The following is a 27,823-nucleotide window of genomic DNA, read 5'->3' on the forward strand; positions in this document are numbered from 1 at the left end:
CATGTCCCTACAAAGGACACAAACTCATCGTTTTTGATGGCTGCATAATATTCCATGGTGTATATGTGCCACATTTTCCCTATCCAGTCTATCAATGGCGATCATTAAAAAATCTGGAGACAACAGATGCTGGAGAGGATGTGGAGAAATAGGAACACTTTTGCACTGTTGGTGGAAGTGTAAATTAGTTCAACCATTGTGGAAGACAGTGTGGCGATTCCTCAAGGACCTAGAAATAGAAATTCCATTTGACCCAGCAATCCCATTACTGGGTATATATCCAAAGGATTACAATCGTTCTACTATAAGGACACGTGCACACGAATATTCATGGCAGCACTGTTTACAATATCAACTTTTTCTCTTGACATATTCTTTCTCACAGTTTACCCTATTTCCTCCTTATCACTTTTTTGCTTCAACATCTGCATGGATTGGGTTCCAGTTGAGAATGCCTACTGGAATCCTGTATACTTGTGATGGCCTATACCTGATGCCACTTTTCCACCTCTTGGGAGAAGTATTCACTGATCACCTCATTGGCATTTTCGTAAGGATTTGTTTATCCTTCACATCTTGCACTGTTGTTACTCCAGATGATGGAAGGTGGTGAATAAGGACTTAGACTCTGAGTCAAATGTAAATATCAGGCTTCATTTTACTCACCCAGGAACCTTGGGTAAGGTGTTTGGCATCTCTAAGCCTCAGTTTTTTTCATTTGTTAAATGAGATTGATGATGATGGTGGTTGGTGGTACCCATTTTGTTGAGTTATGGTAAGGATTTAGTTAAGATGATGGATGTGACGTATTTGGTACAGTGTTAGCATTCCGTATATATTGAATTAAACAAGACTCATCTATCAGAGGAGGGAAAGTTGATCAGTAAAATTCCCTTTACCTCTGAAATTCTATGACTATGTAATCTTTTAAAAATACTTTTCTGAAAATAATATCTTAATGGAAACTACCTGAATCTTTTTAGTCTCTGGGAAAATATACATCTATGGAAGGTGGTGAGGAGGTGGGGGAAGTATGTATGCAGAAGTACTTTGAAAAACCTGTGATAGACTTCAGAAAAAGATATCTTGTATGCAGAGGCATACAGAGTAATATAACGGACTGTGGAGACTCAGAAAGGGGAGGTTGGAGGGAGGATGCAAGACAAAAAGCTACGTATTGGGTACAATGTTTACTACTCGGGTGAGAAGTGCACTAAAATCTCAGATTTCATCACTTTCAATTCATCCATATAACCCAAAATCACTGATATCCCAAAAGCTATTGAAATAAAAAAAAATTAAGTAAAATTAAAAGATTAGCTTCAATAGCCTGAAAAAAGACACTGACCCTAAATTTAAAATAAAATTCTAAATTTAAAAATATTGTACTTATTTCTGAAAATTGATCCCATTTGTTTTCTAGTGAAAACCTGTGTGTGAGGGTTACTTACTACTAATAGAGGAGTTGCCCTAACCATGTTACCTTCCCAATCGCTGAATTCCTCTACTATTAGTAAGTAACTGTTTCAAGTGAGGTTACAATGTGCCTTTGCCAATAACTTGCTGGGTACCCTTGAACAACTCATTTCACATTTTTATGCCTCATTTTGTCATCTGTCCAATGCTAATAATAGCATCAGAGCTGCCTACCTCTCTGAGTTGTGAAGATACAATGAGAACAAAGCTGAGAAAGTCCTTGAACGAGTTTAAAAAAACTATTCAAGCTGATAGTCATCTGGCGTTAAGCATACCACTAGTCTGCAGAGTCAGGTAATGGTTTCAGATTGTAAGTGAGTCTCAGACAAGAGTTCACATTAGACTTATCTAGGGTCTTTTAAAAGCTATCAATGCGAAGACGTCATCTCCTGAAATTCAAATTTAGTTGGCCTGGGATGGAGCCCAGATATGGGAGCCTGAAAAAAATCAGGGGTGATTTTGGTATGTAGTGGTTTAGATTTAAAGCAAGGAAAACAAAACAAAATCAGAAATTAAATGAGGACCTCCATATGTTGCTTGACAAAGTGTTAGTAATCTGAAATTATGAGGCTGACTGACATTTCCCCTGATTTTACTGAACTAACCATTTGTTGACATCATGGAACCACTGCCTCAGGTTACAGTTTATAACCTGGATTTTCCCAGGCATAGAAAGACGCCTGTTCAGTGATACAGCTAGAGCCACATGAAGATTTAATGTGTGGATCTCAGTTTCCATCTCTTAGGAGTCACAAAGGTTGGAAAAGAAAGAGATAATGGAAAGGAAAAAGAAAGGGATAGGCTATGGACCAAGGTATAGAAGAAAGAAGCTCTGAGCAGGAGACAGGCAGGGCATAGCACAGAGAAAACGTTGATTTATTAAACTGGTTTTCTTTAGGTTGCAAAATAGTGGCTAGAGGGCCAAATTAAGCCTGTGGGCATATTTTATATAACTTACACTTTCTTTTAATATTATTTGAAATTAGCTGCCAACTCTTAAATATCAGAATTTCACTTAAAATTTTGATTTCTGGCATTTATTGGGGGAAAAAAAAATCAAAAGACCTGGCTCATTCCTCACATTATGTGGAGGGAAATAGATGGGACTTGAGTTCTCTAGTTCCTTATGCCCAGTCTGCTTTGTCCATTCATCTTGACTACCTGAGCACTAGCTGCTTTTGTTTTAACTTTGATTCTAAATCCGGGGATCTTAACACTGGCTGCACATAAGAACGCTCTCCTCTGGAAAGCATTTAAAATACCGATGCTTGGATCCTGTCCTATACCAATTAAGTCAGAGACTGTTGTGTGTTTAGTGTCCCCTTATCGGTTTTATTTTTTTTAAAGCTCCCCAGTTGGTTCCAATGTCTTGTTAGAACCGAGGACTATTGGCCTACTAAGATTTGTCTACAAGTCTGCCTTCTTATCTTTGGAAGTGATCCATTAAGAAAGAGTGTATAGAATCATTAATTCAGAGGACGTTAGAATTGGGAGAGATCTTTGAGGGAGCAGCCATTAATCCAATCTTATTTTAAGGAGAGGAGACAGGAGAAAAGAAAGAAGAAAAAAATTGTTCTGGGACTATAACTATCATCTAGTATTGAATTATATAGTGTCTTTTATTACATTTTCTCTATTCAAATAAAAGTCTATTTTTAAGGTTTCTTTTTATAAATGATCCTCTTTACATGCACCATTTTGTCATGCTTTAAAGTTCTCATTATTCCTGTTTTTCCTTGAGTATTTTATTAGGAGTCATATTTAGCTAGGGCTTAAAAACAAATCCACAAAACTGTATTCATTGCTTTTTAGTACAATAGCAATCCTTGATTAGAAATATCCTTAGAACAAAAAACGTATATATGCAAAGAAAGGAATTTTTCTCAAGGGCTGAAATATTACAGGCTGTTTCCAACTACATAAGTTTTTAGTAATTATTTAAATCCATTAATTTTCAATTGATGAAAAATATTTTTAATTTGTTCATATTCACACTACTCACATCCTCTCACTGTTGTAATTAATTAAAATTCAATTCTTTTGGTGTCTTTTTAAAAAATGTAATATACAGTCTATCCTCCTATATCCAGTTACAGGTTGACTTCATTAACATTAAAGTTTATTGATATTTTGTGTCTTAAATAAATTGGAGTAGTTTCAAAATTTCTGAAATATAGATCGGTTAGTGACCAACAGCATAACTGGTCATGTTGGTAACAGACGTTTTAAAGATCATATAGGAACCTGAAGACAAGAGGAATTATGGAGCTCTTGTAAGAGCAGGTGTTGGGATCCTGTTAAGATAGGAGGCAGTGGGCAATTTGTCCAAGGAAGTTAGTGGCTCATCTCCATGCCCCATGAAGAGAGGGTTCATACTCATCCCCTGTGAGCTTCCTGTAACACAGGGCTTCTTGCCTTTCACACTATTGACATTTGGGGCCAGATAACTCTTAGTTGTGGATGGCTGTCCTGTGCCCTGTATGATCTTCAGCAACCTTTCTCTGGCCTTTCCCTTCTAGACGTCTGCAGCACCCCCTCACTTATTGTAACCAAAATGTCTCCAGGCATTGCTAAATACCTCCTGGGGGCAGGGAGAGGGACATAATTGTCTCCAGTTGAGAGCCATTTCTTTAATTCAACTCTTTCTCTGGGCTTTTAGAAATCGTGCCAAGAATTCTTAAACATTCAAGGCATAGTGGCTGGGACAGTAATAATAAATAGCTTCCATTTATATAGTACTTTACAATATTAAATGTATTTTTACATAAATCCCACATGCCCAGATCAAATGTAAAGGAAATTAGGTGGTAAACTTCATGAAAACAATGAGGTCGGTCTATCCACATTGCTTCATGTTCCCATTTTCGTTTTGTTTTCCATGGGAAGATGGTGTTTGTGATGCTCACTGAATATATTGTCTGCAGCAGGTGATCATAGCTTTCTTTTTAAGTTTAGTCCTCATTTTCATTGTCAACACATGTTTACTGTCACACATGTTTACTTTGAGGTGTATGGTGCTTGTCCCAAGGAATGAAATTGTAAGTAAAAAGATTACTAAAATATTGGAGCCTTTGATATAAGCCAGTGAGTAATCTACACAAAACTGCTGAAAGAATTCATCACAGGTAAATAGTCAAGCATGAATTGGTCATTGGAAAAGGGCATCACAGAACAGCTGGCTTGATTTTTTTTAAAAAAGCAAGCAAGCTGGGCTTTGAAAGAAAGGTCATACTTCAGTCAGCATAGGCTTCATAGGAAGGTGGAGACAGTGTGTCCAGGACCAGGGAAATGGCATAAACAAAGCAGAAAACTGTGTAAGAGTAGACCCATGGCAGGAATGGAAAGTTCAGAAGGAATGTAGTGGGAGCATAAATTAAAGAGAAAGCTGTCTGAGGTTCTAGTGATTAGACCTCATCCTGTAGACATTAGGAACAGTTATAATTGGCAAGGCAGAAAGAGAAATGTCCAAGACACATATTTTCAGGAAGAATCTGCTCCTATAGGTGGAGAGGGCAAGTGGTAGGAGGTAGTGTGGAGGAGAGCGACTGTGGCAAAGCAAAGTTCAGGCTGTGAAAAAAGGAACAAGGGGAACGGAAGGGACTTTGTGAAGGAATGTTGGCAGGACGTGGCAACTGATTAGATAACGAGGTTGTATGAAAGTGATACCCAAGTTTCAAGTCTGAGTGACAAGGAGAATGTACCTTATCTTTAACAGAAATAGAATGCTGGCATGTGAGGTCAGGCGATGTGTTCTGCTTTAGGCATGTGAAGTTTGAGGTAATGACAACCATCCTCATGGAGCAGTCCAGAAGGCAGTGGGAGTCTGAAACAAATTTATGGAAATGTTTTCGAGAATAAAAGAACCTGAGAGATCACCTCTCCCTCATGACCTCTCATTTTACAGATGAAGAGACATGTGACATGTTAAGTGGCATGATCATGATCAAGTTGTATTTATGAGGGAGATCCTATTTCATAATGCAAAGGAATTCTAGTTTTATAAAATGAAAAAGACTGAGAAGAAAAATCTGAAAGATGCCTTTGTGTAATGAAACTTGACACTACAGGCTTGAAGCCCTAAAAAGGAAAGAATTTGGCATGTGTGGAGCAGGAAGAGTGGAGGCCCAAAGAGCTACTTCTACACAGAAAGTTGGGAGGAGGGATCTGGCAGAGGAGACCAAGAAGCAGCTCTTGGGAGGATGCAGTGTGGAGTTATCTGGGAGAGGTCAGAAAACAGGAACAATGGTCACAGTAACTTACAAGACACAGACACTATTCTAAGTTCTTCACATAGACCAAGTCATGGAATCTTTATGACTGTATCAGATGGGTATTGCTTTAAATCCATTTTACAGGTGAGCAAACTGAGGCAAAGAACAGTTAATCTTTTTGCCTGGGGCTACACAGCTCCTAAGTGGTGGAGCCAGAATTTACTAATCAGGCATGATTTTAGGGGAATAGTGGCAGGAGTAAGTAGCTTAGAGACTGCTGGTAGTAAAGAGAGGGGTGTGGTGATAGTTCAAGTTTCTAGACAGAGTTATGTTCCAGATAAAGAGCTCTGAGAATGAGCTGACATCAAGAAGTCAGGGAAGGCAGAGAGAGAAAGTAGAGATACAAGGTCCTAGCAGAGGAGCCGGGACCTTAAGCACAGGTTAAATCATTAACCTTGGGCAAGAAAAGAGAAAAACCACTTATTTGTCTGAGACTGCTTACTAGCTTCCCAGGTTTTTCACTACCAAAGGCCATTTTTATTATTCCCCACCTTCCAAGAGCCACGGGTTTTCAAAGATTTTGATGATCAGTTTTAAGCTTTTATTTTAATTAGAGTATAAATTATATCCAATGCAATGTCCAGATATTAGGTATACTGTTTAATGAGTTTTGAGTATTGACTTTAATATATTAATTCATTTCCCATTTTTATTACTCAAAGGTATAGAAAATTGCCAATCAAAATTCAGGATTATCATCAAGTTAATACAGTCTTGCTAAAAGTATGGATACTTGACCTTTTAGTTAATCTGTTTAGCCTGTTTGAGGCCTTTTGAAATATAGATCCATATTAGTTCATAGATCCATATCACTATCACCTATGAACCCTAAGAATCCAAGAACCCCAAGTCGGTAAACAGACACAATCAGTTATAGGACTAGCTGGTCTGGAATTATAGGACCGTTGTTGACCTTAGGCCTAACGTTTCTTTCTCTGCTTTAAAAATTGTTTTTAAGGTATGCAACATGTTCTGGTATTCATATGCGTGATAACATGGTTAGTAGAGTCAAGAAAATTAATATATCCATCATGTCACACGGTCGCTTCTTTTTTTGTGGCAAGAGCATCTAAAATCCACTCTTTTAGCAAAAATCCCAAATATACAACACAATATTACAGGTTGAGCATCACTAATCCAAAAATTCAAGACCCTGGCTGGGCACGGTGGCTCACGCCTGTAATCCCAGCACTTTGGGAGTCGAGGCAGGTGGATCATCTGAGGTTAGGAATTCAAGACCAGCCTGGCCAACGTGGTGAAACCTGTCTCTACTAAAAATACAAAAATTAGCTGGGCATGGTGGTGTGTGCCTGTAATTCCAGCTACTCAGGAGGCCAAAGCAGGAGAATCCCTTGAACCTGGGAGGCGGAAGTTGCAGTGAGTGGAGATCTTGTCACTGCACTCCAGTCTGGGTGACAGAGCAAGACTCCATCTCAATAAATAACTAAATAAATACATTTTTAAAAAGTCTAAAACATACAATGCTCCAAAACTTAAAACTTTTTGAGTACTGACATGATGCCACAAGCAGAACATTTTACACCTAACGTCCTGTGATAGGTCACAGTCAAAATGCAGTGAAAACTTTGTCTTATGGACAAAATTATGAAAAATATTATGTAAAATTACCTTGAGGGTATGTTTGTAAGGTGTATATGAAACAAATGAATTTCAAGTTTGGACTTGGGTCTTATACCCAAGATATAATATGTATGCAAATATTCCAAAATCCAAAATATCCAAAATCTGAACTACTTCTGTCAGAGGCAAGTGAACCAGAGCAACTCCATCTTAAATAGGAGCTGGGTAAAATGAGGCTGAGATGTACTGGGCTGGATTCCCAGATGGTTAAGACATTCTAAATCACAGAATGAGATAGGAGGTCAGTACAAAATACAGGTCATAAAGACCTTGCTGATAAAACAGGTTGCAGTAAAGAAGCTGGCTAAAACCCACCAAAACCAAGATGGTGATGAGAATAACCTCTAGTCATCCTCACTGCTACACTCCCACCAGCGCCATGACAACTTACAAATGCCATGGCAACATTAGGAAGTTACCCTATATGGTCTAAAAATGAGACACATGAATAACACACCCCTTGTTTAGCATATCATAGGAAAATAACCATAATGAGCAACCAGCAGCCCTAAGGCTGCTCTGACTCTGAAGTAGCCATTCTTTTATTTTTTTTACTTTCTTAATAAACTTGCTTTCACTTTATGGGCTCACCCCGAATTCTTTCTTGTGCAAGATCTAAGAACCCTCTTGTGGGGTCTGGATCAGGACCCTTTTCCTGTAACATCTTTTTGGCAACCACAAAGGGGCTACAGTGCAGAAACCCCCAGTAAGTGTTGGGGTCCTGTAACATCTTTCTGGTGACCGTAGAAGCGACTATAGTGAGGAAACCCTGCACCCGAAAGTTAATTTTGGGTAAGTGGGTCCTATAACAACATCTTTCTGGCAACTACTGAAGCAACTATAGTGAGGAAACCCCCAACCCAAAAGCTAACTTTGGCTAAGTGGTAGGGGCTGGTAACATTTTTCTGGCAAAGCCCGAAGGTACAATACTGAAGAAGCCCTACAACCGAAAGGTAATAGACTGCAGTACTGATCAGCTGACTTTGGGTAAGTGGGGACGGGGCCGGGGGCGGGGGTAACCGGGTAATGAATGGGATTGGGTTAGAGGCCCAACTTAAGAGAATTTGAGTCTCTCCTAAGAGACAGAGGGTTAAAGCCTCCTCTCAGTAAAAGACAAGGACACTTGACCAACTTTGGCTTAGGGGCCCAACTTAGGAGGCTTAGAAATCCTCCTAAGATTTAGGGGGTTAGAAGTCCCTCTCAGTAAAGTCCTTCTTGGCTAAGAATGGGCTTGGTATTACAGCACGTTAACTGCTATTCTCTTTGGAGTAGTCTGCCTTCCGGTCCCTGCTGATGGCTGTGGGTGACAGGATTAGGCATGTTCAAAGTCGTGGGACATGGAGAGCTTTTTCTTAACCAAAAGGGGAAACTTGAGAGCTGACGGGACTACTGCAAAAGATCTCTTCTCGACTGACAAGCAGCTACCTGAACTTTTCAGTGACGCTGCAGTGGGTGGGTCTTTTTCTGGCCTCCCTGAGCATTTCACCTTCTCCACCCTGCCACAGGCAATGCTTTTCTCTCTCTCCTTTCCATTTCTTATCTTTTCTGTTACTCAGGGTGACCATCTTACCCAGAGACAACATGTTGAAACTCTTGGTTGGAGGTTGGGTTAACAATGATGGGGGCAAGTTTGAGCCTTGCCAGTTTCATATTGGGTATTAAGCAGAGTGGATAATATCTATGTCTTGTCACACATATTTTGCTCTGGCCAGAATGGAAAAAGATAAATTTCCTTTGTGTTGTGGCTTGGCCCTCAGGGCTGTGATGCAGCCAGCCAGGTCTCAGGGAGGGGGAACCCAGAAGCCTGGCAAGCTGGCAATAAGGCAAGAATTTCTTACCAGTCAGACTTCTGGTCTCTCTCTCTGTGGGTGTGGGTGTGGGTGCACGCAAACTTGATGAGGTTTCCTTCTAGTCAGTCACCTTGGGAGCTTGACCTTGTAACCATGTGGCAGTACTTTCCCTTGGTCTCTGCCATCACAATGGCAGCCCAGGTTCAAGGTTCAATTCCTGGTTTAGAGGGATGATTCTTTATCTTCTGTCTATGTATTTAAATGTATTATGTGTGTGTAAAATAAAAGAACTTTAATTAATTGGTTTAATAATAATGAACTTAAATCAAATATTTTGTTGGAAAAGTAAAAAGTGTAATGCCTTTTAGTTCATGTGACTTAAGTAATCTTTGGGAAATAAAAATAGTTTTAAAGATTATTGGTACAATAAAGACATTTTGTCTAAATTATGCAGGTCAGATATTAAGTTTGCTAAATGCTTTAAGGGCATAAACTGCTTCTTTGACTTTTGAAAATTGCTCAATTTACCTACTTTGGAGCATTAGAGTCTAGATAAGTCCAGGGACATGTGGAGTTAGCCACACCCCCAGGTATGCTGGAAAAAGCCAGCCCTTATCTGCACTTCTGTGTACTATCCTAGGCTCCACACCTACTACATAATTAAAATCCTGCACTTACCAAGGTTTTCATCAAAAGTAAAAGTTGCTAAGAGTTAACATTGTAATAATTAAGACTACTGACAAAACAGTTCTACACGCAAAGTGTGTAAGAAAAGTGGAATGTGTTTTTGGTGAAAGATTATAAGAAGGTATGGGAATGTGGATTTTTCGTGCCCAAATTAAATGGTTAAATGATTGTTTTAAGTAAGATAGAATAATGCTGAAGGTTAAGAAAGTTATGGAAAGTTTGTAAAAAATTAATCTTGTAAAAAAAGATTGTATATGTGGACATGGGCAAAAATTAAAGGGGTATTATTCAGTTTTTCCATAAGTTAAACACTGGAATAAAAGCACAACTGTTTTTCTTAGAGCAAAAACCTGTTTATGATCTGCTCTTTAACAAAAATTTGTAAAGGGTTATAAAAGGTTTATGAAAATCTTACCTTATGGTCAAACTGATTAAGATTAAATGCATTTATCTAGAAAGTTTCATTAAGAATTGGGTTTGACTGGACAGGCATGATGGCTTACGCCTATAATACCAGCACTTTGGGAGGCCGAGGCAGGCAGATCATGAGGCCAAGAGATTGAGACTATCCTGGCCAACATGGTTGAAACCCCATCTCTACTGAAAATACAGGAATTAGCTGGGTGTGATGGTGTGTGCCTGTAGTCCCAGCTACTAGGGAGGCTGAGGCAGGAAAATCGCTTGAACCCCAGAGGCAGAAGTTGCAGTGAGCTGAGATCACACCACTGCACTCCAGCCTGGCGATAGAGGGAGACTCTGGGGAGGGATAACATTAGGAGAAATACCTAATGTAGATGACGAGGGGATGGATGCAGCAAACTACCATGGTACGTGTATACCTATGTAACAAACCTGCATGATCTGCACATGTACCCCAGAACTTAAAGTATAATTAAAGACAAAGAAATTATTTCAGCATTGAAAAAAACAGAATTGGGTTTGACATCAATAATGCACTAATGCAACAGTGATATTTGGTTTATTTGCTATAAAAGTTATATAGGAAGCATTATCAAGTATAAAATGGTGTTTGGTTTTCTTTGGGCTATATTTGTATAAATATGTTATTGGTATGTGTTCCAAAATATGGGAAACTTCTAAAATTCTGATATGACTTAGTGTATATTATTAATAATTATAATTGTTACATAAAATCATTGTGTGCCACAGGGGTAACCCAAATTTTCTAGTCAACTGTGGCTTTAATAGTGGCTGTTCTAAAAGATTTTGTTATCCATAGAAAATTATTGTCTTGTTTTAATCCTCTTTAAAAGGTGGTTTAATAATCAGCTATAGGACTTTGACAGAGGTTCTTAAATGCAAGTTTCTGATACCTTTGGAAATTGTGATATTAGAATAGAAGAAAATACTTTCAGAACTCTCAGAGAGGGCTGAAATGTTCATGAATATCAAGTAGAACAGGAGTTAACTAAATTAACTGAAACAATAGAATTCTAAAGTAATAATTTGACTTTGCTTAAAATACTGCTGACCCTTTGTTTTGTTTTTCAGAGTCAAGGAAACTTTTCTTTTGAGCTATTTACAGCTATTTTTGAGCTATTTGTATTTATATGCAAAAGTATATTCCTCTGAACAAAATTTGGAGCATGTTTGTTTCTCTCTACCTGATTTTTCCAGAATCTGGAAACTATCTGTGAGTATTCTTAATTTATAGCAATATAGTTATTTGCATAAGTGCAATAAGAATCTGTTTTCTTTTGTAACAGGACACACCTGGAGATACTGGTTATTTTACCAAGCTTTGACTGGAATGACATGCTTCCCTTTAAGGAATCAAACTTGACCTGTAAAGCCAATAAAAGCCCTTTGGGGAATTGGCCTCCTACTTGCCTACACAGTCCCTATATGGGGTTTCTAACCTGTGGTAAGAATGTCACTTTCTAACAGGTCCAGGAGTCCCAAGTTATCTTGGGACCTCAAAAGGAGAGAAATTTACCCAATTCACAGGTATTTGAGGGTTCAAACCCATTGCAAGGCTTGGCTCTAAAAAAGTCTTATGTGAGATTCCTTCTATGGAGCAGAGTTCCATCAAAGCCCAATTACAAAAGGCTTATGTGAAAAATAATTATTCTTGCTGCACTTTATACAAAAAATCAGGCCAAGTATAATAAAGCAAATCAGTGTTACTATGATTTGTCTTTAGTTAAAAATGGGAAACTGGAGAGAGAAACTATGTTTTAAGAACTATGGTACACTTGTTATTAAATTCTAGTCTCATCAGTTGTTTTTAAGTTTGTTTCTGCAATTTAGGCTAACCTTGCTTATTCCTGTGAACCAACAAGTGATCTCTAGCTGCTGCTCAGAAGAAACAAGAGGGATGGATAATGTAAAAATCTAGATCAATATTCTAATTCTGGACACACTGGAATCATCTAGCAACCCCATATCAGCTTGGTTCCAACAGTTGCTCAGTTCAGGGAAAGCCTTATAATTTAGTTTACTTGATAATTTTACTTATTTTGCTTTACTCTCGTGGAATACATTGCTATTGTACTCTGTATAGGAATAAGGATAAGCTTACTCAATGTTTTCTTTAATTGACCACTTATTAATCTTCCAAACATCACTTTTTGTCAGAACTTAAGTCATGAATGTCCTTCTCCATACTGATGCTTTCTGAATGAGCTCTTCTCTACCCTGAATACAAGAGATTCTCATAATTAGGCAGGAATATCATTGCCCATATTCAGTCTGAGGAAGTTACAGAAGATGGATCTTTGTCCCTCTGCAACCCTTAGGATTAAGGGTTCTCTTATAAAAGGGAGGGGGGTATGTCAGAGCCATGTGAATGAGAGCAACTCCATCTTAAATAGGAGCTGGGTAAAATGAGGCTGAGGCTCACTGAGCTGCACTTCCAGACGGTTAAAGCATTCTAAGTCACAGAATGAATTAGGAGGTTAGCACAAAGTGCAGGTCATCATGAAGACCTTAATGCAAACAGGTTGCAGTAAAGAAGCTGGCTATAACCCATCAAAACCAAGATGGTAATGAGAGTGACCTCTAATCATCCTCACTGCTACACTCCCACAAGTGCCATGACAGTTTACAAATGCCATGGCAATGTCAGGAAGTTATCCTATATGGTCTAAAAAGGGTAGGCATGAATAGTCAACTCTTTGTTTGACATGTCATCAAGAAATAACCATAGAAATGTTCAACCAGCAGCCCTCGGGGCTACTCTGTTTATGGAGTAGCCATTCTTTTATTCCTTTACTGTCTAAATAAACTTGCTTTTGCTTTGCACTGTGGGCTTGTCCTGAATTCTTTTTTGGATGAGATCCAAGAACCTTCTTTTGGGGTCTAGATCAGTACCCCTTTCCTATAACACTTTTGGTCCCAAGCATTTTTGATAAGGAATACTCAAACCGTGTTAACTACAATCCTCATGTTGTACCCCTAGACTTGTTCATCCCACATACCTGCAACTTTATATCCTTTCACCTACACCTCCACATTTCCTCCCCAAACTCTTTGTAACAACTGTTTTATCTATGTCTGTGTATTAGACTTCTTTTAAAAAAAGATACCATGTATACATAAGATCATGCAGTATTTTTCTTTCTATCTTTGGCTTATTTTGCTTATGATAATGTCCTCCAGATTCATCCATGTTGTAGCAAATGAGAGGATCCCTTTCTTTTTTAAGGTTGAATAATACTCTATTTTATATGTGCCTGTGTTTCTTTATCCATTCACATCAATGGGCACATAGGTTGTTTCCATATCTTGGCTATTGTGAATAATGCTGCAATGAACATGGGAGTATACATGTCTTTATGAGATGGTGATTTCATTTTCTTTGGGTATATATCCAGAAGTGGGATTACTGGGTCATATGAACAAGTAAAGTTCTACTTTTGATTTTGTTAGGAACCTTCATACTGTTTTCTACAATGGCTGCACCAATCTACCTTCTCTCCAACAGTGTACAAAGATTCCCTTTTTCTCCATACCCTTGCCAACACTTGATATCTCTTGACTTATGATAATGGTTGTCCTAAGACCTGTGAAATGATAGCTCATTGTGGTATTGATTTGCATTTCCCTGATGGTTAATAATGTTGAGCACCTTTTTCACATACTCCTTGGCCATTTTTATGTCTTCTTTGGAGAAATATCTATTAATACTTTCTCAAAATCACTGACCTAGCTTTCATAATTGATTCTCAGGAGTTGAGCTAGGAGAGGTCTGATTATATTAGTTCTTCATAATAAAAAACCAATGATGATTCATGACAACTTTTAAAAATAAGTGTGTGTGGCAGGATATGTAGTATTATTTAAACATTTTTGTTATTTTTTTAGGTTTAATAGTGATGTCGTGGTATTGTTTAAGAAGGAGGTTCTTGCCTTTCAGAGATTCATGCTGAAATATTTACAGATGATATGATATCGGGGACCTGCTGCAAAATAATTCTAGGTGATGGTGGGCATAAAAAATCCAACAAGACAGGCCTGAATTGATAACTGAAGTTGGTATATGGGAATTCATTATACCATTGTCTACCCTTACATATGTTTAAAATTTCCAGTAATAGAAAAAATTTAAGGGAGAAATAAACAAAATTAAGGATATCAGTCAGGATTTAGTTTCATTTAACAGAAATCTGTTTATGCCAAGGAAAACAGATTTAACACAGGGAATTCCGTGCCTACAAATTTGTTAAAATTATTGGCAGTGCAGGCTCTAGGCTGGGCCTCTAGAAATAATTAGCATAACAACATATTAAACTCACTTGCTAAGGGTAAATGCTATCTGCGCCTCCTTCAAGAAGTCAGGAAATCAGGAAGCCATTAGCTCAAGGCATGCTCCAGAAACACATCACTTGAGCCAAATCTGATGATCAAAAATCATAGCCACAACTGTTGACTACAGGGCCACCTGCTACTGCAGCACCTGCTAGAATGGTACCAGCAAAATGGATGCCTTGCTCTGGCCACCAGCACTCTTCCATTGGTGGAATCTAAATTATATCTAGAACCCTAGCTGCAAGGGAGTGTGGGAAATATAGTTTTCAACTTTCTATCCTTTGTAGAACTGGACTAAAAGGAGGTGGGAACAAATATTGAGTGCATCAGTCCACCACAAAGTGTTAGCAATTAGGCTGTCAGTACCGTCCCTAGCATTCGGAAAGCGTTCCCTCTCCCCCAATCTAATATTACCTGTTTTTAGACACAGTTGAGATCCTACCTCTTTCTTAAATGAAACCTTACCTGATCTCATTGGTCTCATTGATTTCTCCACCTTTCTACTTTCTTTTCCTCTTTCCTTCGTTGCTTCCTTCTCTCCTTCATGCATGTATGCACTATGTAGATATGTATATCTCTGAAATCCTTCTGGACTTATTATTCATTCTGCCATGGTGTTTGGTCTATATCATGCAAATATTTTGAGGTACAGTGTCATTTTAGATGGGTTGGTCTTGCTTAAATAGGCTCTAAGTGACTTAAGGCCAGATAAGTTTCTTTGTGTATCCTCTCCTCTGATATATAACACCATGCAGTATCAATAGCAAGATTATGTATTTTACATTGGTTCTTTTAATAAAATGTACCAATAAGCATAACAAGAAATTGATGCCTTCCTTAAGTACCTCACAAGATTGTGGTAAGAATCAGAAATATTCTGTGCTAAATTGTCATTTGTAACCTATTATAAATGTTGGCAGATAGTAATTATGGTTGTGTTAACACCAAGACCTTCACATGATTAACCTAGTCTTCCTTTTAATTAATCATATAGGCTGATGATTATTTCTCTCTTTCAGTGAAACTACAGTTCTTTGTTTCTTGAACTCAATCTGCACTTCCCGCCTCTGTGCCATTGACCATGTTTTCCCTCCACTGAAAAGTCTCAGCTCAGGCCCCATTTCCATCTGTCAATCTCCTCTCCACTAAGCAGTCTGAATGTACAGCAATAACTGGTTAGATGTCAATTTCTGTTAGAGTTAACCAAGCATCAACAGTAATGGTGTAGACCTGTGCTTATTGACATAACTCAAGATAGGAAATAATATCTTGTTAAGTGAAAAAAATGTTTTAAAAACTCAATGTTAGGTATAATTTCCATTTTTTGTAAATATGTATATTTTTTTTATTTGTGCTCATTCTTTCATTTAACAGATATTTATTGAGTGTCTACTGTGTGCCAGGCACTATATCTATGTGCACAGAAAAACTGTGGAAGGCCATACAGCGATACATATACAGTGATTGTCTCTGCTTGCTGAGATAACAGGTGAACTTTTTCTTTTTGCTCGTTTTATTCCATTTGAAAAATTGTATTTTCTAACTTTTCCACCAAACTATATTAGTTAATTAATTCATTCATTTATTCATTTTTTTAAATAAACAAATTAGCATTTATTAATAAAGAACTAATATTTTTTAAAAGAACCACTTCTGTTCTTCTAAATGCTTACAATATAATACTCAATGAAAAAAAGTAGGTTAAAAACAATCTAAAATCACCAATGCTAAATTTAAAAAAGAGAAGGAAGAGGAGCTAGAGAAAAGAAAGGAGAAGGAAAATGGAAGAAAAAAAGGAAGGAAAAGCTTAACAGGAGCCCATTTGGGAGTGGCAGAATTTCTTTTACAATATCTGTTCTAAAGATTCTACAGTGAGTATGTGTTACCTTTACTTATTTTTTGAGACAGCGTCTCACTCTGTTGCCCAGGCTGGAGCACAGTGGCATGATCACACCTCATTGGAGCTTTGACCTCCCTAGGCTTAGGTGATTCCACCACAGCCTCCCAAGTAGCTGGGACCACAGGCACACGCTACACACTCAGCTAATTTTTTTTCTTTTTTTTTTTATAGAGATGAGATTTGCCATGTTGTGTCATATTCTTGGGCTTAAGTGATCTGCCTGGATGTCCCAAAGTGTTGGGATTACAAATGTGAGCCACCATGCCCAGACATTGTATTACTACTTTTAGTATTAGGAAAAAAAAATTTTCAAGGTGCAATCCAAATGTGACTTTTCTCTGAAGCTGCTGGAGATCCCTGCATTTAACAATTTTCAACCTTTTTCTTTTTTTTGTTTTTTTTATTGCACTTTAGCTTTTATTGCATTTTTTTATTGCATTTGTGAAGAACATGCAAGATTGTTGATAGGTACACACATGACAGTGTGATCTGCTGCCTTCCTCCCCATCACCTATATCTGGCATTTCTCCCTTTGCTATCTCTCCCCAACTCCCCACCCCTCGCTGTCCCTCCCCTATTTTCCGCCAACAGACCCCAGTGTGTGATGCTCCCCTCCCTGTGTCCATGTGTTCTCATTGTTCAACACCCACCTATGAGTGAGAACATGCGGTGTTTGATTTTCTGCTCTTGTGTCAGTTTGCTGGGAATGATGGTTTCCAGCTTCATCCATGTCCCTACAAAGGACATGAACTCATCGTTTTTTATGACTGCATAGTATTCCATGGTGTATAAGTGCCACATTTTCCCTGTCCAATCTATCATTGATGGGCATTTGGGTTGGTTCCAAGTTTCTGCTATTGTAAACAGTGCTGCAATGAACATTTGTGTTCATGTATCCTTATAGTAGAATGATTTATAATCCTTTGGATATATACCCAATAATTGATTGCTGGGTCAAATGGAATTTCTATTTCTAGGTCCTTGAGGAATTGCCACACTGTCTTCTACAATCGTTGAACTAATTTACACTCCCACCAACAGTGTAAAAGTGTTCCTATTTCTCCACATCCTCTCCAGCATCTGTTGTCTCCAGATTTTTTAATGATCGCCATTCTAATTGGCGTGAGATGGTATCTCAATGTAGTTTTGATTTACATTTCTCTAATGACCAGTGATCATGAGCATTTTTTCATGTTTGCTGGCCTCATATGTCTTCTTTTGTAAATTCAAACTTTTTCAATCCCTTCATTACTTAGTACTCAATAAATATATGATAAATTGAATTGATACTATTTTTTCAAGTGTAGCCTTGGTGATAGGTGCCATTAATCTTGTTAATTTTTCCTTTCAATTTCCATTTTGATTTTCAAGAACAAGTTAGGTTTCAGAGACGTTATTTAATAATAATAAAAATGTATTCTTTGTAATTAATTTGTAATGGTATTTGCATAATACTGACCTAATTTTAGTGGCCAAGGCTTCATCTATTGTTTTTATTCTTCTGACTTTTCTATTTTTTACTAGTTTTACGTGTGTGTATGTGTGATATGCATACACACACTCACACATGTATACAGACGTATGTATTTTTAATATGAAAATTTAAACAGTAGACTTGAGTTCTATTATTATTAGTCAATCCTTTCTCACCACAGAAAATTTTTGTCTGCTGCCCTATTTCTTTCCATTTTGCAGAGAAAAGTCTCCTTAACCCAGATTGGAAATGCCATCCACTGAATTAACTTTCTATCAGCCCTGTAATATCACTTCAGTAGCCTGTGATGTAGTCACACAAGAGGGAGTCAGTGTGGTAAGACTTAGAAATTACCCAGTCTTGCCCATTTGGACAGCTTTCATCAAAGAGGGCCAAGGGATAAGAGTGGGGCTTAACCATTTTAATTCATTTCAGCTTTTGCAAAATAAAGCAGATGGTAAAACATCACCACTGCATGAAGGTACTAGAAACAATCAGAGATGGGCCAGTCTCTAGCACCACCACTGTGGTTAGAGGAATCAGCCTCAGACCAGGAGTCATAGGGCTCAAATCTCCCTGCCTGTCTCTCCTCCTTCTTGAGGAGGTCCCCTACCCTGAAGAAAAGACGAGGTTCTTAGAACCTGAAATGTTAGAAACATGTGTATGTTGTGGCATATTACAGGATCCTGAAACCAGGGCAGTTTTATTCTAGATAGGAGACTGTGTGAATGAAAAGCATAATGTGTGGCCTGGCTATGGAAAGAGGAAAAGAGAAGGATGCCTGGAAAAGTTATTATTCTAGGGTACTTTCTGTAGGTCTTCAAAATAATAGAAATTAGTAAGATGCTTCTTGAGATACTACTTAGTTGGGCACATTGGGGTTTGACCCTAAACTAGGCTACAGCCTTCTTATGGAATGTAGGATCAGACAAAACACAAAACATTGTCCAAGGGGATTGGCTGATGGCATTTAAAAAAAAAAAAAAAAAACAGCTCATTGACATTCTACTTCATGCCATGTTCCCCATCACTTTGCTGAAAGTATCACAGTGAGGTTCCCCATTCATTATAGGCCTTGCTTTTGAAGTTGCATTTGCCTCTATGGCCATTGCTTTTTAGATGAGACTGGGCACGTTCAGGGTGGCATGGCTGTAGACAAGCCATCTGCTTTTTAATTCATGAGGCTGCTGTGCCCCCAAAACTTTTTTCCTCCCTGCTTACTATGGGTGATCCCTCAGAAATTTAAACCACAGTCATCCATATGGGAGAAAATGTGAACTCTGGAAGTTTTTCATTTCTGAGGAGTAATATAGTAGCAGTTGGATTAAACCAAATCCTTTGAGTATGAGTTTTTAATTCCCTAATTCCCTGACATAAAGTGATTTCATTGAAGAGATTGGTCTAATCTCTTGCAGTTGATGGATAAACTACGTGCAAAATTTCAAAACACAAATTTGTTGTTTGCTGGTTGACTACCGGGTTGGGTACTTGATCCCCGGTGATGCCATTTATTGAGGATTTGCATTTTTTTAAAGCTGAGATTGCTAAACTGAAGGTGCTTTTGTGTCTGTGCAGTCTGTATCCAGCTATATGTGTGCTCTGTGATCTGACATATTAAAATAACTGAATTGTTTTTATTTTAAAAACACTGCTTCAGGCCGGGCTCAGTGGCTCACACCTGTAATCCCAACACTTTGGGAGGCTGACTGAGGCAGGACTATCACCTGAGATTGGGAGTTGGAGACCAGCCTGCCCATGGAGAAACCCGAGTGTGGTGGCGCATGCCTGTAATCCCAGCTACTTGGGAGGCTGAGGCAGGAGAATTGCTTTAACCTGGGAGGTGGAGGTTGCAGTGAGCTGAGGTCACGCCACTGCACTCCAGCCTGGGCAACAAGAGCAAAACGACGTCTTAAAAAAAAAATCACTGCTTCATAAATGGGAATCTCTGTTACCTATAGCTAACATGATATTCCTATAAATCTGATCACTAAGATTATGGTACATGGTTCACTGTATAGTTAAAAATGGGAGAAAAATTTATAAAAGGCATAAAATTTAGATACACCTACATAACTTGGTAGACAAAGATTGCTTTAATGCCTCTAGTAGCAACATGTAAAAGTTGTAGTCAGTAAATTAACTACTTGTTTACTTGTGGTAATTTATTTTTAATCAGTAGCATTTTCATTTGTTTATTTTTTTATTTTGCTATATTTTAGGGGTGTCAAGCTTCCATTTTTGCTATCTACTTCTAAATACACTCAGAACAGGAGAAATTTGGACTAATTTTCGAACTACAAATACTTTCTAATCATGATGCATTTCAAAAGTGGACTCGAATTAACTGAGTTGCAAAACATGACAGTGCCTGAGGATGATAACATTAGCAATGATTCCAATGATTTCACCGAAGTAGAAAATGGTCAAATAAACAGGTGAGTATTTTTCCACTAACAGTTCCTGTCCAGTGACAGAAATGGCTCGTGGCTCACTCCTGTAATCCCAGCACTTTGGGAGGCCAAGGCAGGCAGATCATTCAACGTCAGGAGTTCAAGACCAGCTTGGCCAACATGTTGAAACCCCTCTCTACTAAAAATACAAAAAAAATAGCCGGTGGTGGCTCATGCCTGTAGTCTCAGCTACTCAGGAGGCTGAGGCAGGAGAATGCTTGAACCCAGGAGGCAGAGGTTGCAGTGAGCCGAGACTGTGCACTCCAGCCTGGGCAACAGAGCGAAACTGTCTTAAAAAAAAAAAAAAAAGAAAGAAAGAAAGAAAAAGAAATGGCTCTAAAAATTATTCTGGTTTTTAGTTATTCTGTTGAATTATTCATTACTAAAGCTATGTTCCATTTGAAGATACAATTTGAATTTCTTATGTGACATCTGTTGGGTATAGTCTGCAATAGCAGATGAAGCAAATAGGAAAGTAATTTATTCATCTTTTAAAATCTTTCAATTGAGACTAATAAAAATGTATGAATACATTGAACCCCAACCAAGCTCTGTGTTATGAATTAAATAGAGTATTGGAATTTCACTGCATGCCATATCCAAATGTGTACTACAGTCATCTGTTCATATTTTAATCAAGAAATGGTCAATGTTGCATTTTACAATGAGTCTGTGTTAAAACTACAGGTGTGTCATCCTTATAAGCATCATTTGTAGTATGGATTGTAAATAATAATAATGGTTGAGGCCCAATGACTCTATGAGGAACTATAATAGAGACATAGTACATAAAAGAAAAAGAGAAGGAAAGAGACCACTACTGAGGGGAGAAGCAATGGGGAAGAAGTAGAGGGTCAGGGTAGGAAGAGTGCTGGTCTGGAAGCTCTGGCCACTAGCTGTGACCTCACGCAAGTCCTTCCAACCCTTAGGTCTTTATTGCTTATGTTGCAAGAGTAGAACCAAATGTCTTTTTACAAAAATGATTTAGGACATTCTTAGACTCACTGATTGTCTAGCTGGCTTAGCAGGAAGCCCTCCAGCTTGGGAGTTAGTGGCACAGCCTCCTAAAAGATTAGGAGAAGAGAGTGGTATGCAGGACTGTTAGAACATCTACAATGTTACACTTTGGGAGGGTCAAAGGAAATTGCAATGGGGGAGGATAAGAACATTATGCCAACTAAACAGGCATCTTTGTAGAAATCATTTCTGATAGTCTACATTCTGATAACGTGTGTGATTAAAAGCCCAGCATAGCATTTAGCTGCCATCATTTATTAAAACATATGTTCAGAAGTTCCAGTCCTGTCTCTCCTCTCTTCCTCCTTTAAATGTTCTTAGAGGTTAAGTCCCCAACTCAGACACTTTTCCTCATTATTATCCAACTATGGTCAACTGTGATGTGTCTTACTATGGGACTCAAGTGTACTTACTTCTTTCACAATTTTTTGAGTAATTATGAATAATAATTACCATTTGTTGAGTGCCAGGTATTTTACATATATTACCACATATCCTTATAACCAGCATGCAAAGCAGATATTTTGCAAATGAGAAAAATGTAAAATTTCCGTTTACAAATAAGGAAACTAAGGTTCAGAGAAAGAAAATAACTTACCCAAGGGTACACACAGGTCTGTCTAAAATTTGTGTATTTCTACTTTACCCTCCTCCATCTGATTATAATGCTTGTGCATTGGTAAAAAACTAGTCTTTAATAGTTCTATTAAATGCTACCAGGGCCATTTTATGTGCTGTACTCCTGGAAGGTTCAGTAGTCCCTGCTGACCTCCACTGAACAGTGTAAGGAATTCTCACCATTTCACAAGTAGGACATTGTGGTTTTATAAAATTATCAAAGCAATCCATTATCAAAGCATTCCAAACTTCAAGGGCCTTAAAGGTGGGAATCATTTATAATAGTCAGTTTAGAATCAGAACTTAATTTTTAAAAGTGTTACTTACTAAAAATGTCTAGTTTTTAAGATGATTGTCCCTTGCAGTAGATGGAGAGAGATCCATTCTCACCCATGGCTTAGGCACTTGCCTGGATGAGCTCACTTCCCTGTAGGCTCTGACCAGGGCAAGCGTTGGTACAGAGGTCTGTTGGGTTTTGGTTCCTCTATTGCAAATGTAGTATGACGAGTTTATTTTTTTATTTCCCCACTTTCTCTGACTGAGTTCATGACTGTTGTTTCATTTCTGGCTCTAAGACAATTAAATTTAAAAAAAAATGTTACAGCATGAAGTTAATAAAGAAAAAGACCCTTGCCAATTTTACTGAAGGTCCCTATTGGTTGGTCTGGCTTACTGTATTGGCATATTTTAGTAGTCCATGATTCCTGTAAAAACTACACCTAAATACTCCTTATTCTCCCTGCAACTTTCTAAAACTTGTGAGAGGTCCAATTATGTGAATCTAAGAAAACCACTTCACCCGAAACAGTGAATTTTAGGCAACGGTGCCTCTTTTTAGGAAGCTAGAGAAAATGTTGAAAACAAACATTGATGTTGTGTTACCTGGCATCTAGCTGATAGCTCTGCCTGGAAACTCCGCAATTGGATACAATACGAATTATTTAAAAATGTCCATTAGACCAGTGCTGCCAACGTTTTAATGTATGTATGAAACACTTGGAAACCTTGTTAAAATGCAGATTCTGATTCAGTTAGTCTGAGGTCGGGTCTGTGATTCTAATTTCTAGCAAATTCCCAGGTGACGCCCATAACTGCTGGTCCATGGACCAAACTTTTGAGTAGAAAGCTCTAGACTTTTCCTATAAATGTGAACTTCTTGAGAGAAAGGACTGTCTTAATCATCTTTATATTACTTCTGCCTATGCTAGTGTCTAGGCAGGGGGAACTGCCTATCCTAATGTCTACGTAATCTCTACAGGGTGGACATTACAAATTATATGTTGACTCAGAGAGAGAGAGTAGTTAAGTACATGGCTTTGGATTTAGACTTGTATTGAATCCTCGCTCTATCAGAGATCTTATGTGATCTTGTTTTCTGAGCCTCAATCTTATCCCTTTAAGATAGGGATAATAATAATAATAATACCTTATCTCATGGGATTGTTGGGGAATATTTAATACAATATTATCTGTAGGTTAAGAACACAGGCTCTGCACTTAGCCTGCTTATGTTCAAACCCTGCCACAAGAGTTAGTCCATTTATGCCTAGTGTTCCATTATTGAAACACTAAGCTTGTGGAAGTTATTTATATCCTACTGCTCAAGGTCATTGCCAAAGTCTGATATTTCACGCCAAAAAATTTGCAACCTCTGGCATAAATGGCGTAATAGTAATGTAACTTTGAACAAGTTACTTCATTTCTCCAAACTGGGCTAAAAATAATACCAACCACATGTAATTATTTGTGAAAATAAATGAGAAAACCCACGTAAAGTACTTGGCACAGTGTCTGGCAATAGTAAGCCTCTTAGTATGAGAAAAGTCTATCAGTAAAAATGCAGTCCTCTTTCTTTGGCAAGCACTTCTTTCTTCTCCACCTCAAGAAGCAATAATATTGCTCTAAGTTTTGGATGATTGCTGATTGTCACCTTAAATTTGGTGAAACATTAGTAGATTATACTAGGTGTATCCAGACAAATATGCATATATTTTAATATTTATCTGTTATTGTTATTTTTGCATAGTTATTGCTTCTATGACCTAGGAACTATTTAACAAGATTTGAGATTATTTTTTTAAGGTTCGTTTTTAAAAGAATTTGAGGCAACTATTGTCACTACACCCTGAATCCACTTGTCTTTCTATATCTTTTGGAGTTTGTGGGCTAAATTTTTATCACTTGAGAGGACCCTTGAGAACTTATCCCTCTTCTTCTTCTATGTTTTCTATACCTTAGGGAAGAAGATTTCATAACTTCTTCCTATATTCAATTTCCATGTCAGAAAATTCTTCTCTTGCTTTCATTTCTCCTGTTACAATTAAAGTCTTTTTTTTTTTTTTTTTNTTTTTTTTTTTTTTCCATATTTTCAGTGGAATTTGTCCACCAGTAAGGCTTTGCTTACCTCTCAGTCTTCTCTTTAGATTCCTGTTTCTTCAATTTTCCCTTTTCATGTTCACCAATCTCTTTGTTCTCCTTTTTTTTTTTTTTTTTCTCCTATCTAATAGAATGTTAGCGTTTCAGGGAAAGGAGTAGGAAAGGTCATTTAAGTTCAACCACTCATCTCTTTTATGTTATAAATCCTCAGATGAAACAGTATAATCTAGTAAGAACTGATTGGTAGAGATTAAAACAGGAAGATTATGTTTCTGTTGTACAACTCATCCTTAATTAGATTGTTGCTGTTGATTTCTTTCTGGTTTTAAATAACAGCTTTCTGTTGCTTGCCTTTCTTCACACCGTACATCAGTATAACAGCTTACATCATTTTTTAAGGCTTTCCTCAGGGTCACCCAATCACCCATCGTAGGGTTTGTTTGTTTTGTTTTGTTCACAGAGCAATTGGCTACCTACCGGTTAATAAAATTCTGTTTTATGGGTACAGACTCACTCAGTTAGAACTCTTTTTTAATAATACCTTTATCATCCTGAGACCACATGTCAAAGGCACCTTCTTCCGTAGCACATTTTAAGTCAATAAAGAGAAATATTACATCAATTTTATTGCCAGAGATCATGCTTTTTAACAAGTAAGTGCATCTTTTAAATGGTGAGATAACAGAAACTTGTGATAAGCTCCTTAACCTAGTTATTTTGAATGGAATTTTCTATTACAAAAGGTTGGTTTTACATATTTTTAAATGTATAGAAATGCAAAGCAAGATTTAAAGACTTAAAGAGAAGAAAAAGGTGAAACACCCTAAAGAGATTAGGGAGGCTTTAAGTACTTCATTCTTATTGAGCTAAATTTCCCTGCAGCTTAAGCGACTCCCTAATTTCTAAACAGAAAATGCATATTCAGTTGGTGGAGAGCTCCTCTGAGTTGCTAATATGTGGGTAGGTACACATTAGAAGGAGCTGAGAGACAGCACTGGACAACCACAATGCAAGATGAGTTCAGTGTTGATAGTGTACAGTACAGATAAAGAAATAAGTAGGTCAGAGTCCAAAAACTCCAAACCAGAGTGTGGAAGACTTGTGGATGATGAGGGTTTTGAACTGATAGGAAAAGATTGGCTGAGAGGAAGAAAGAGAACCTCCTCAAGGGAACGTGAATTCCTATTGCCATCTTGCTTTTTATTCTCTGCTCTCAGAATGCACTGGTCTTATTTCAGCCCTCAACTCCTCTCAGGAGGAGCAGGGGGAGCTAAGATTGGAGCACTGAGGCAAAATCAAATTAAGCAGTACCTGGAATTGCAGGGTGAGGAATTTGTTTTCGAAGTTTAGTCAGTGGGGGAGCCAGTGGAGACTTTTGGGAAGAACGTATTAAGACTTGTTGCAGAAAATGGACTGAAAGAGAGAATCAAGGAGGCACTCTACAAATAATGTGTTTTAATGTGCTGTTTAATGGTTATTCATTGAAACAGCTCTGTCAGTCAATATCATTATTCCCATTCTGCAGAAGTTCTACAGGAAACAGCTGGCAGTCATACAGAGACTTTATCTGCTTCAACCACACAATGTTTGACCTGACTGAATGTACCCTCATGTCACAGTGCCTGTATCTCTTTCTTCTCTGCTCACCAACCTCAGGGAGTATTACCAGGCCTGGAATTTAGATCTGCCATAACAGGCAGTTTATTGGTGGTTTGTTTGGTTTGAAAATGTTCACACTTTTCTATTAATTTGAATATAATAGAAATTCTCTCTGGAAAACAAGTCCTTCCACAAGAAAAGCAAAGGGAGACTGCTGGATAGACTTGGTAGTATTTAGTTGATTATTAAAATTAGCCAGATTAGGTCAAGCACAGTGACTCACAGCTGTAATCCCAGTACTTTGGGAGGTGAGGTCAGAAGAATCACTTGAGCCCAGGAGTTTGAGACCAGCCTGGGCAACACAGCAAGACTACATCCCTACACAATTAAAAAAAAAATTCGCTAGGTGTGGTGACGTGTGCCTGTTGTCCCAGCTACTTGGGAGGCTGAGGCAGGAAGATTGCTTGAGTCTAGGAGCTCCAGGTTACAGTGAGCTATGATTGTGTCACTGCACTCCAGCTTGGGCAACAAAGCAAGAACTTGTCTCTAAAATAATAATAATAATAATAAAATTAGCCTGATTAAATACTGTCCATATCCTTGGGCTCTGCATCTGCAGATTCAACTGAGGATTAAAAATATTTGGAAAAACAAACACAAATTGACAATACAACAATTAAAAAATGCAAATTTCAAAACATGGTATAACAACTATTTACATAGCATTTGTATTAGGTATTATAAGTAGTCTAGAGAAGACTTAACGTATACAGGATGATATGCATAGGTTATGTGCAAATTCTACAGCTATTTTATGTTAGAGAATGAGCATCCTTGGATTTTAGTATCTGCAGAAGAGTGAGGGGTAGCCTAGAACCAAGCCCCTACAAATACCAAGGACACTGTATAGTCTTTTGACAACAACGCTTAAATATTTTCAGTCAATTTCATTTTGGAAAGTCCAAGGCCCACTTTTCTTAGGGCTGCCTGTATGAAAGGGAAGGCAGCTTTCTCCTGCCATTCTGCAGCCAGGTCTGTAAACCTTAATTCTGTGGAAAGATTCAAAACATTAAAGACAGAAGAAAAGCCAAACTAGTCGTTAGCAGCAATGCTATATATAACCACCAGAGTTTGCCTGCAAAGATACTGCTTTTATTATGTCAGTCTCTAGCTAAGAACATTCTATACTATTTCTCAGGCTTCTGTCTTTGAGTTTTCTCTTGCTAAACCCCGTTAATGCTGGTTTTTCCTTCTCTGGACTCTTCACCTCATCTTAATCTGCACAGCCTGATGTTCCTATACTGGTGTTAGCTGGTATGATCTCTCCTTAGCCACAATGTCAGCTCCTATGTTTCAGGAGACCAAGGTTTTTCTTCCACATCCTTTTGATCCCTAGTAGGTCCTAACCAAAAGCAGTGTCCACAGATTGTAAAGTGATACTCCCAGAGTAAGTTTGTAGTAAGTATATTGCATAACTTTAGTATATCCTGATGAAATAACACAAATTTGGAGAAATAATGCCTAAAAGAACCAGATCCCTTGGATTAAAGTTGAAAAATATAGATGAATTAAAATGAACATCAATGATACATGTTTCATTTAAAAATATTTTCCTATGAAAGATAGCATCATTGAAAAAAGTGTATGAGGCCGGGCACAGTGGCTTATGCCTATAATCCCAACAGTTTGGGAGGCCAGGAGTTCAAGACCAGCCTGACTGACATAGCAAAACCGTGTCTCTACAGAAAACACAA

The 27,823-nt window shown here is 37.9% G+C and overlaps 1 protein-coding gene across 3 annotated transcripts in view; it reads left to right on the forward strand.

Annotated features, from left to right (window-relative positions):
* Nucleotides 1-27,823, forward strand: part of SLC38A1 (solute carrier family 38 member 1) — an 82,200-nt gene that overhangs the window by 3,782 nt on the left and 50,595 nt on the right. For 2 of the 3 annotated variants that reach the window (XM_017529601.2, XM_017529624.2), the window contains exons 2-3: nucleotides 16,010-16,124; nucleotides 20,229-20,444. In XM_017529601.2, the coding sequence (XP_017385090.1) occupies nucleotides 20,323-20,444 (122 nt within the window). In that variant the 5' untranslated portion in view covers nucleotides 16,010-16,124; nucleotides 20,229-20,322. Of the gene's footprint in view, nucleotides 1-11,377; nucleotides 11,520-16,009; nucleotides 16,125-20,228; nucleotides 20,445-27,823 lie in introns of all 3 variants that reach the window. The other variant, XM_017529612.2, reaches the window with a different exon arrangement.

This window comes from Cebus imitator, unplaced genomic scaffold (genome assembly GCF_001604975.1).
Source record: "Cebus imitator isolate Cc_AM_T3 unplaced genomic scaffold, Cebus_imitator-1.0 Scaffold2, whole genome shotgun sequence".
Classification (NCBI taxonomy): Eukaryota; Metazoa; Chordata; class Mammalia; order Primates; family Cebidae; genus Cebus; species Cebus imitator.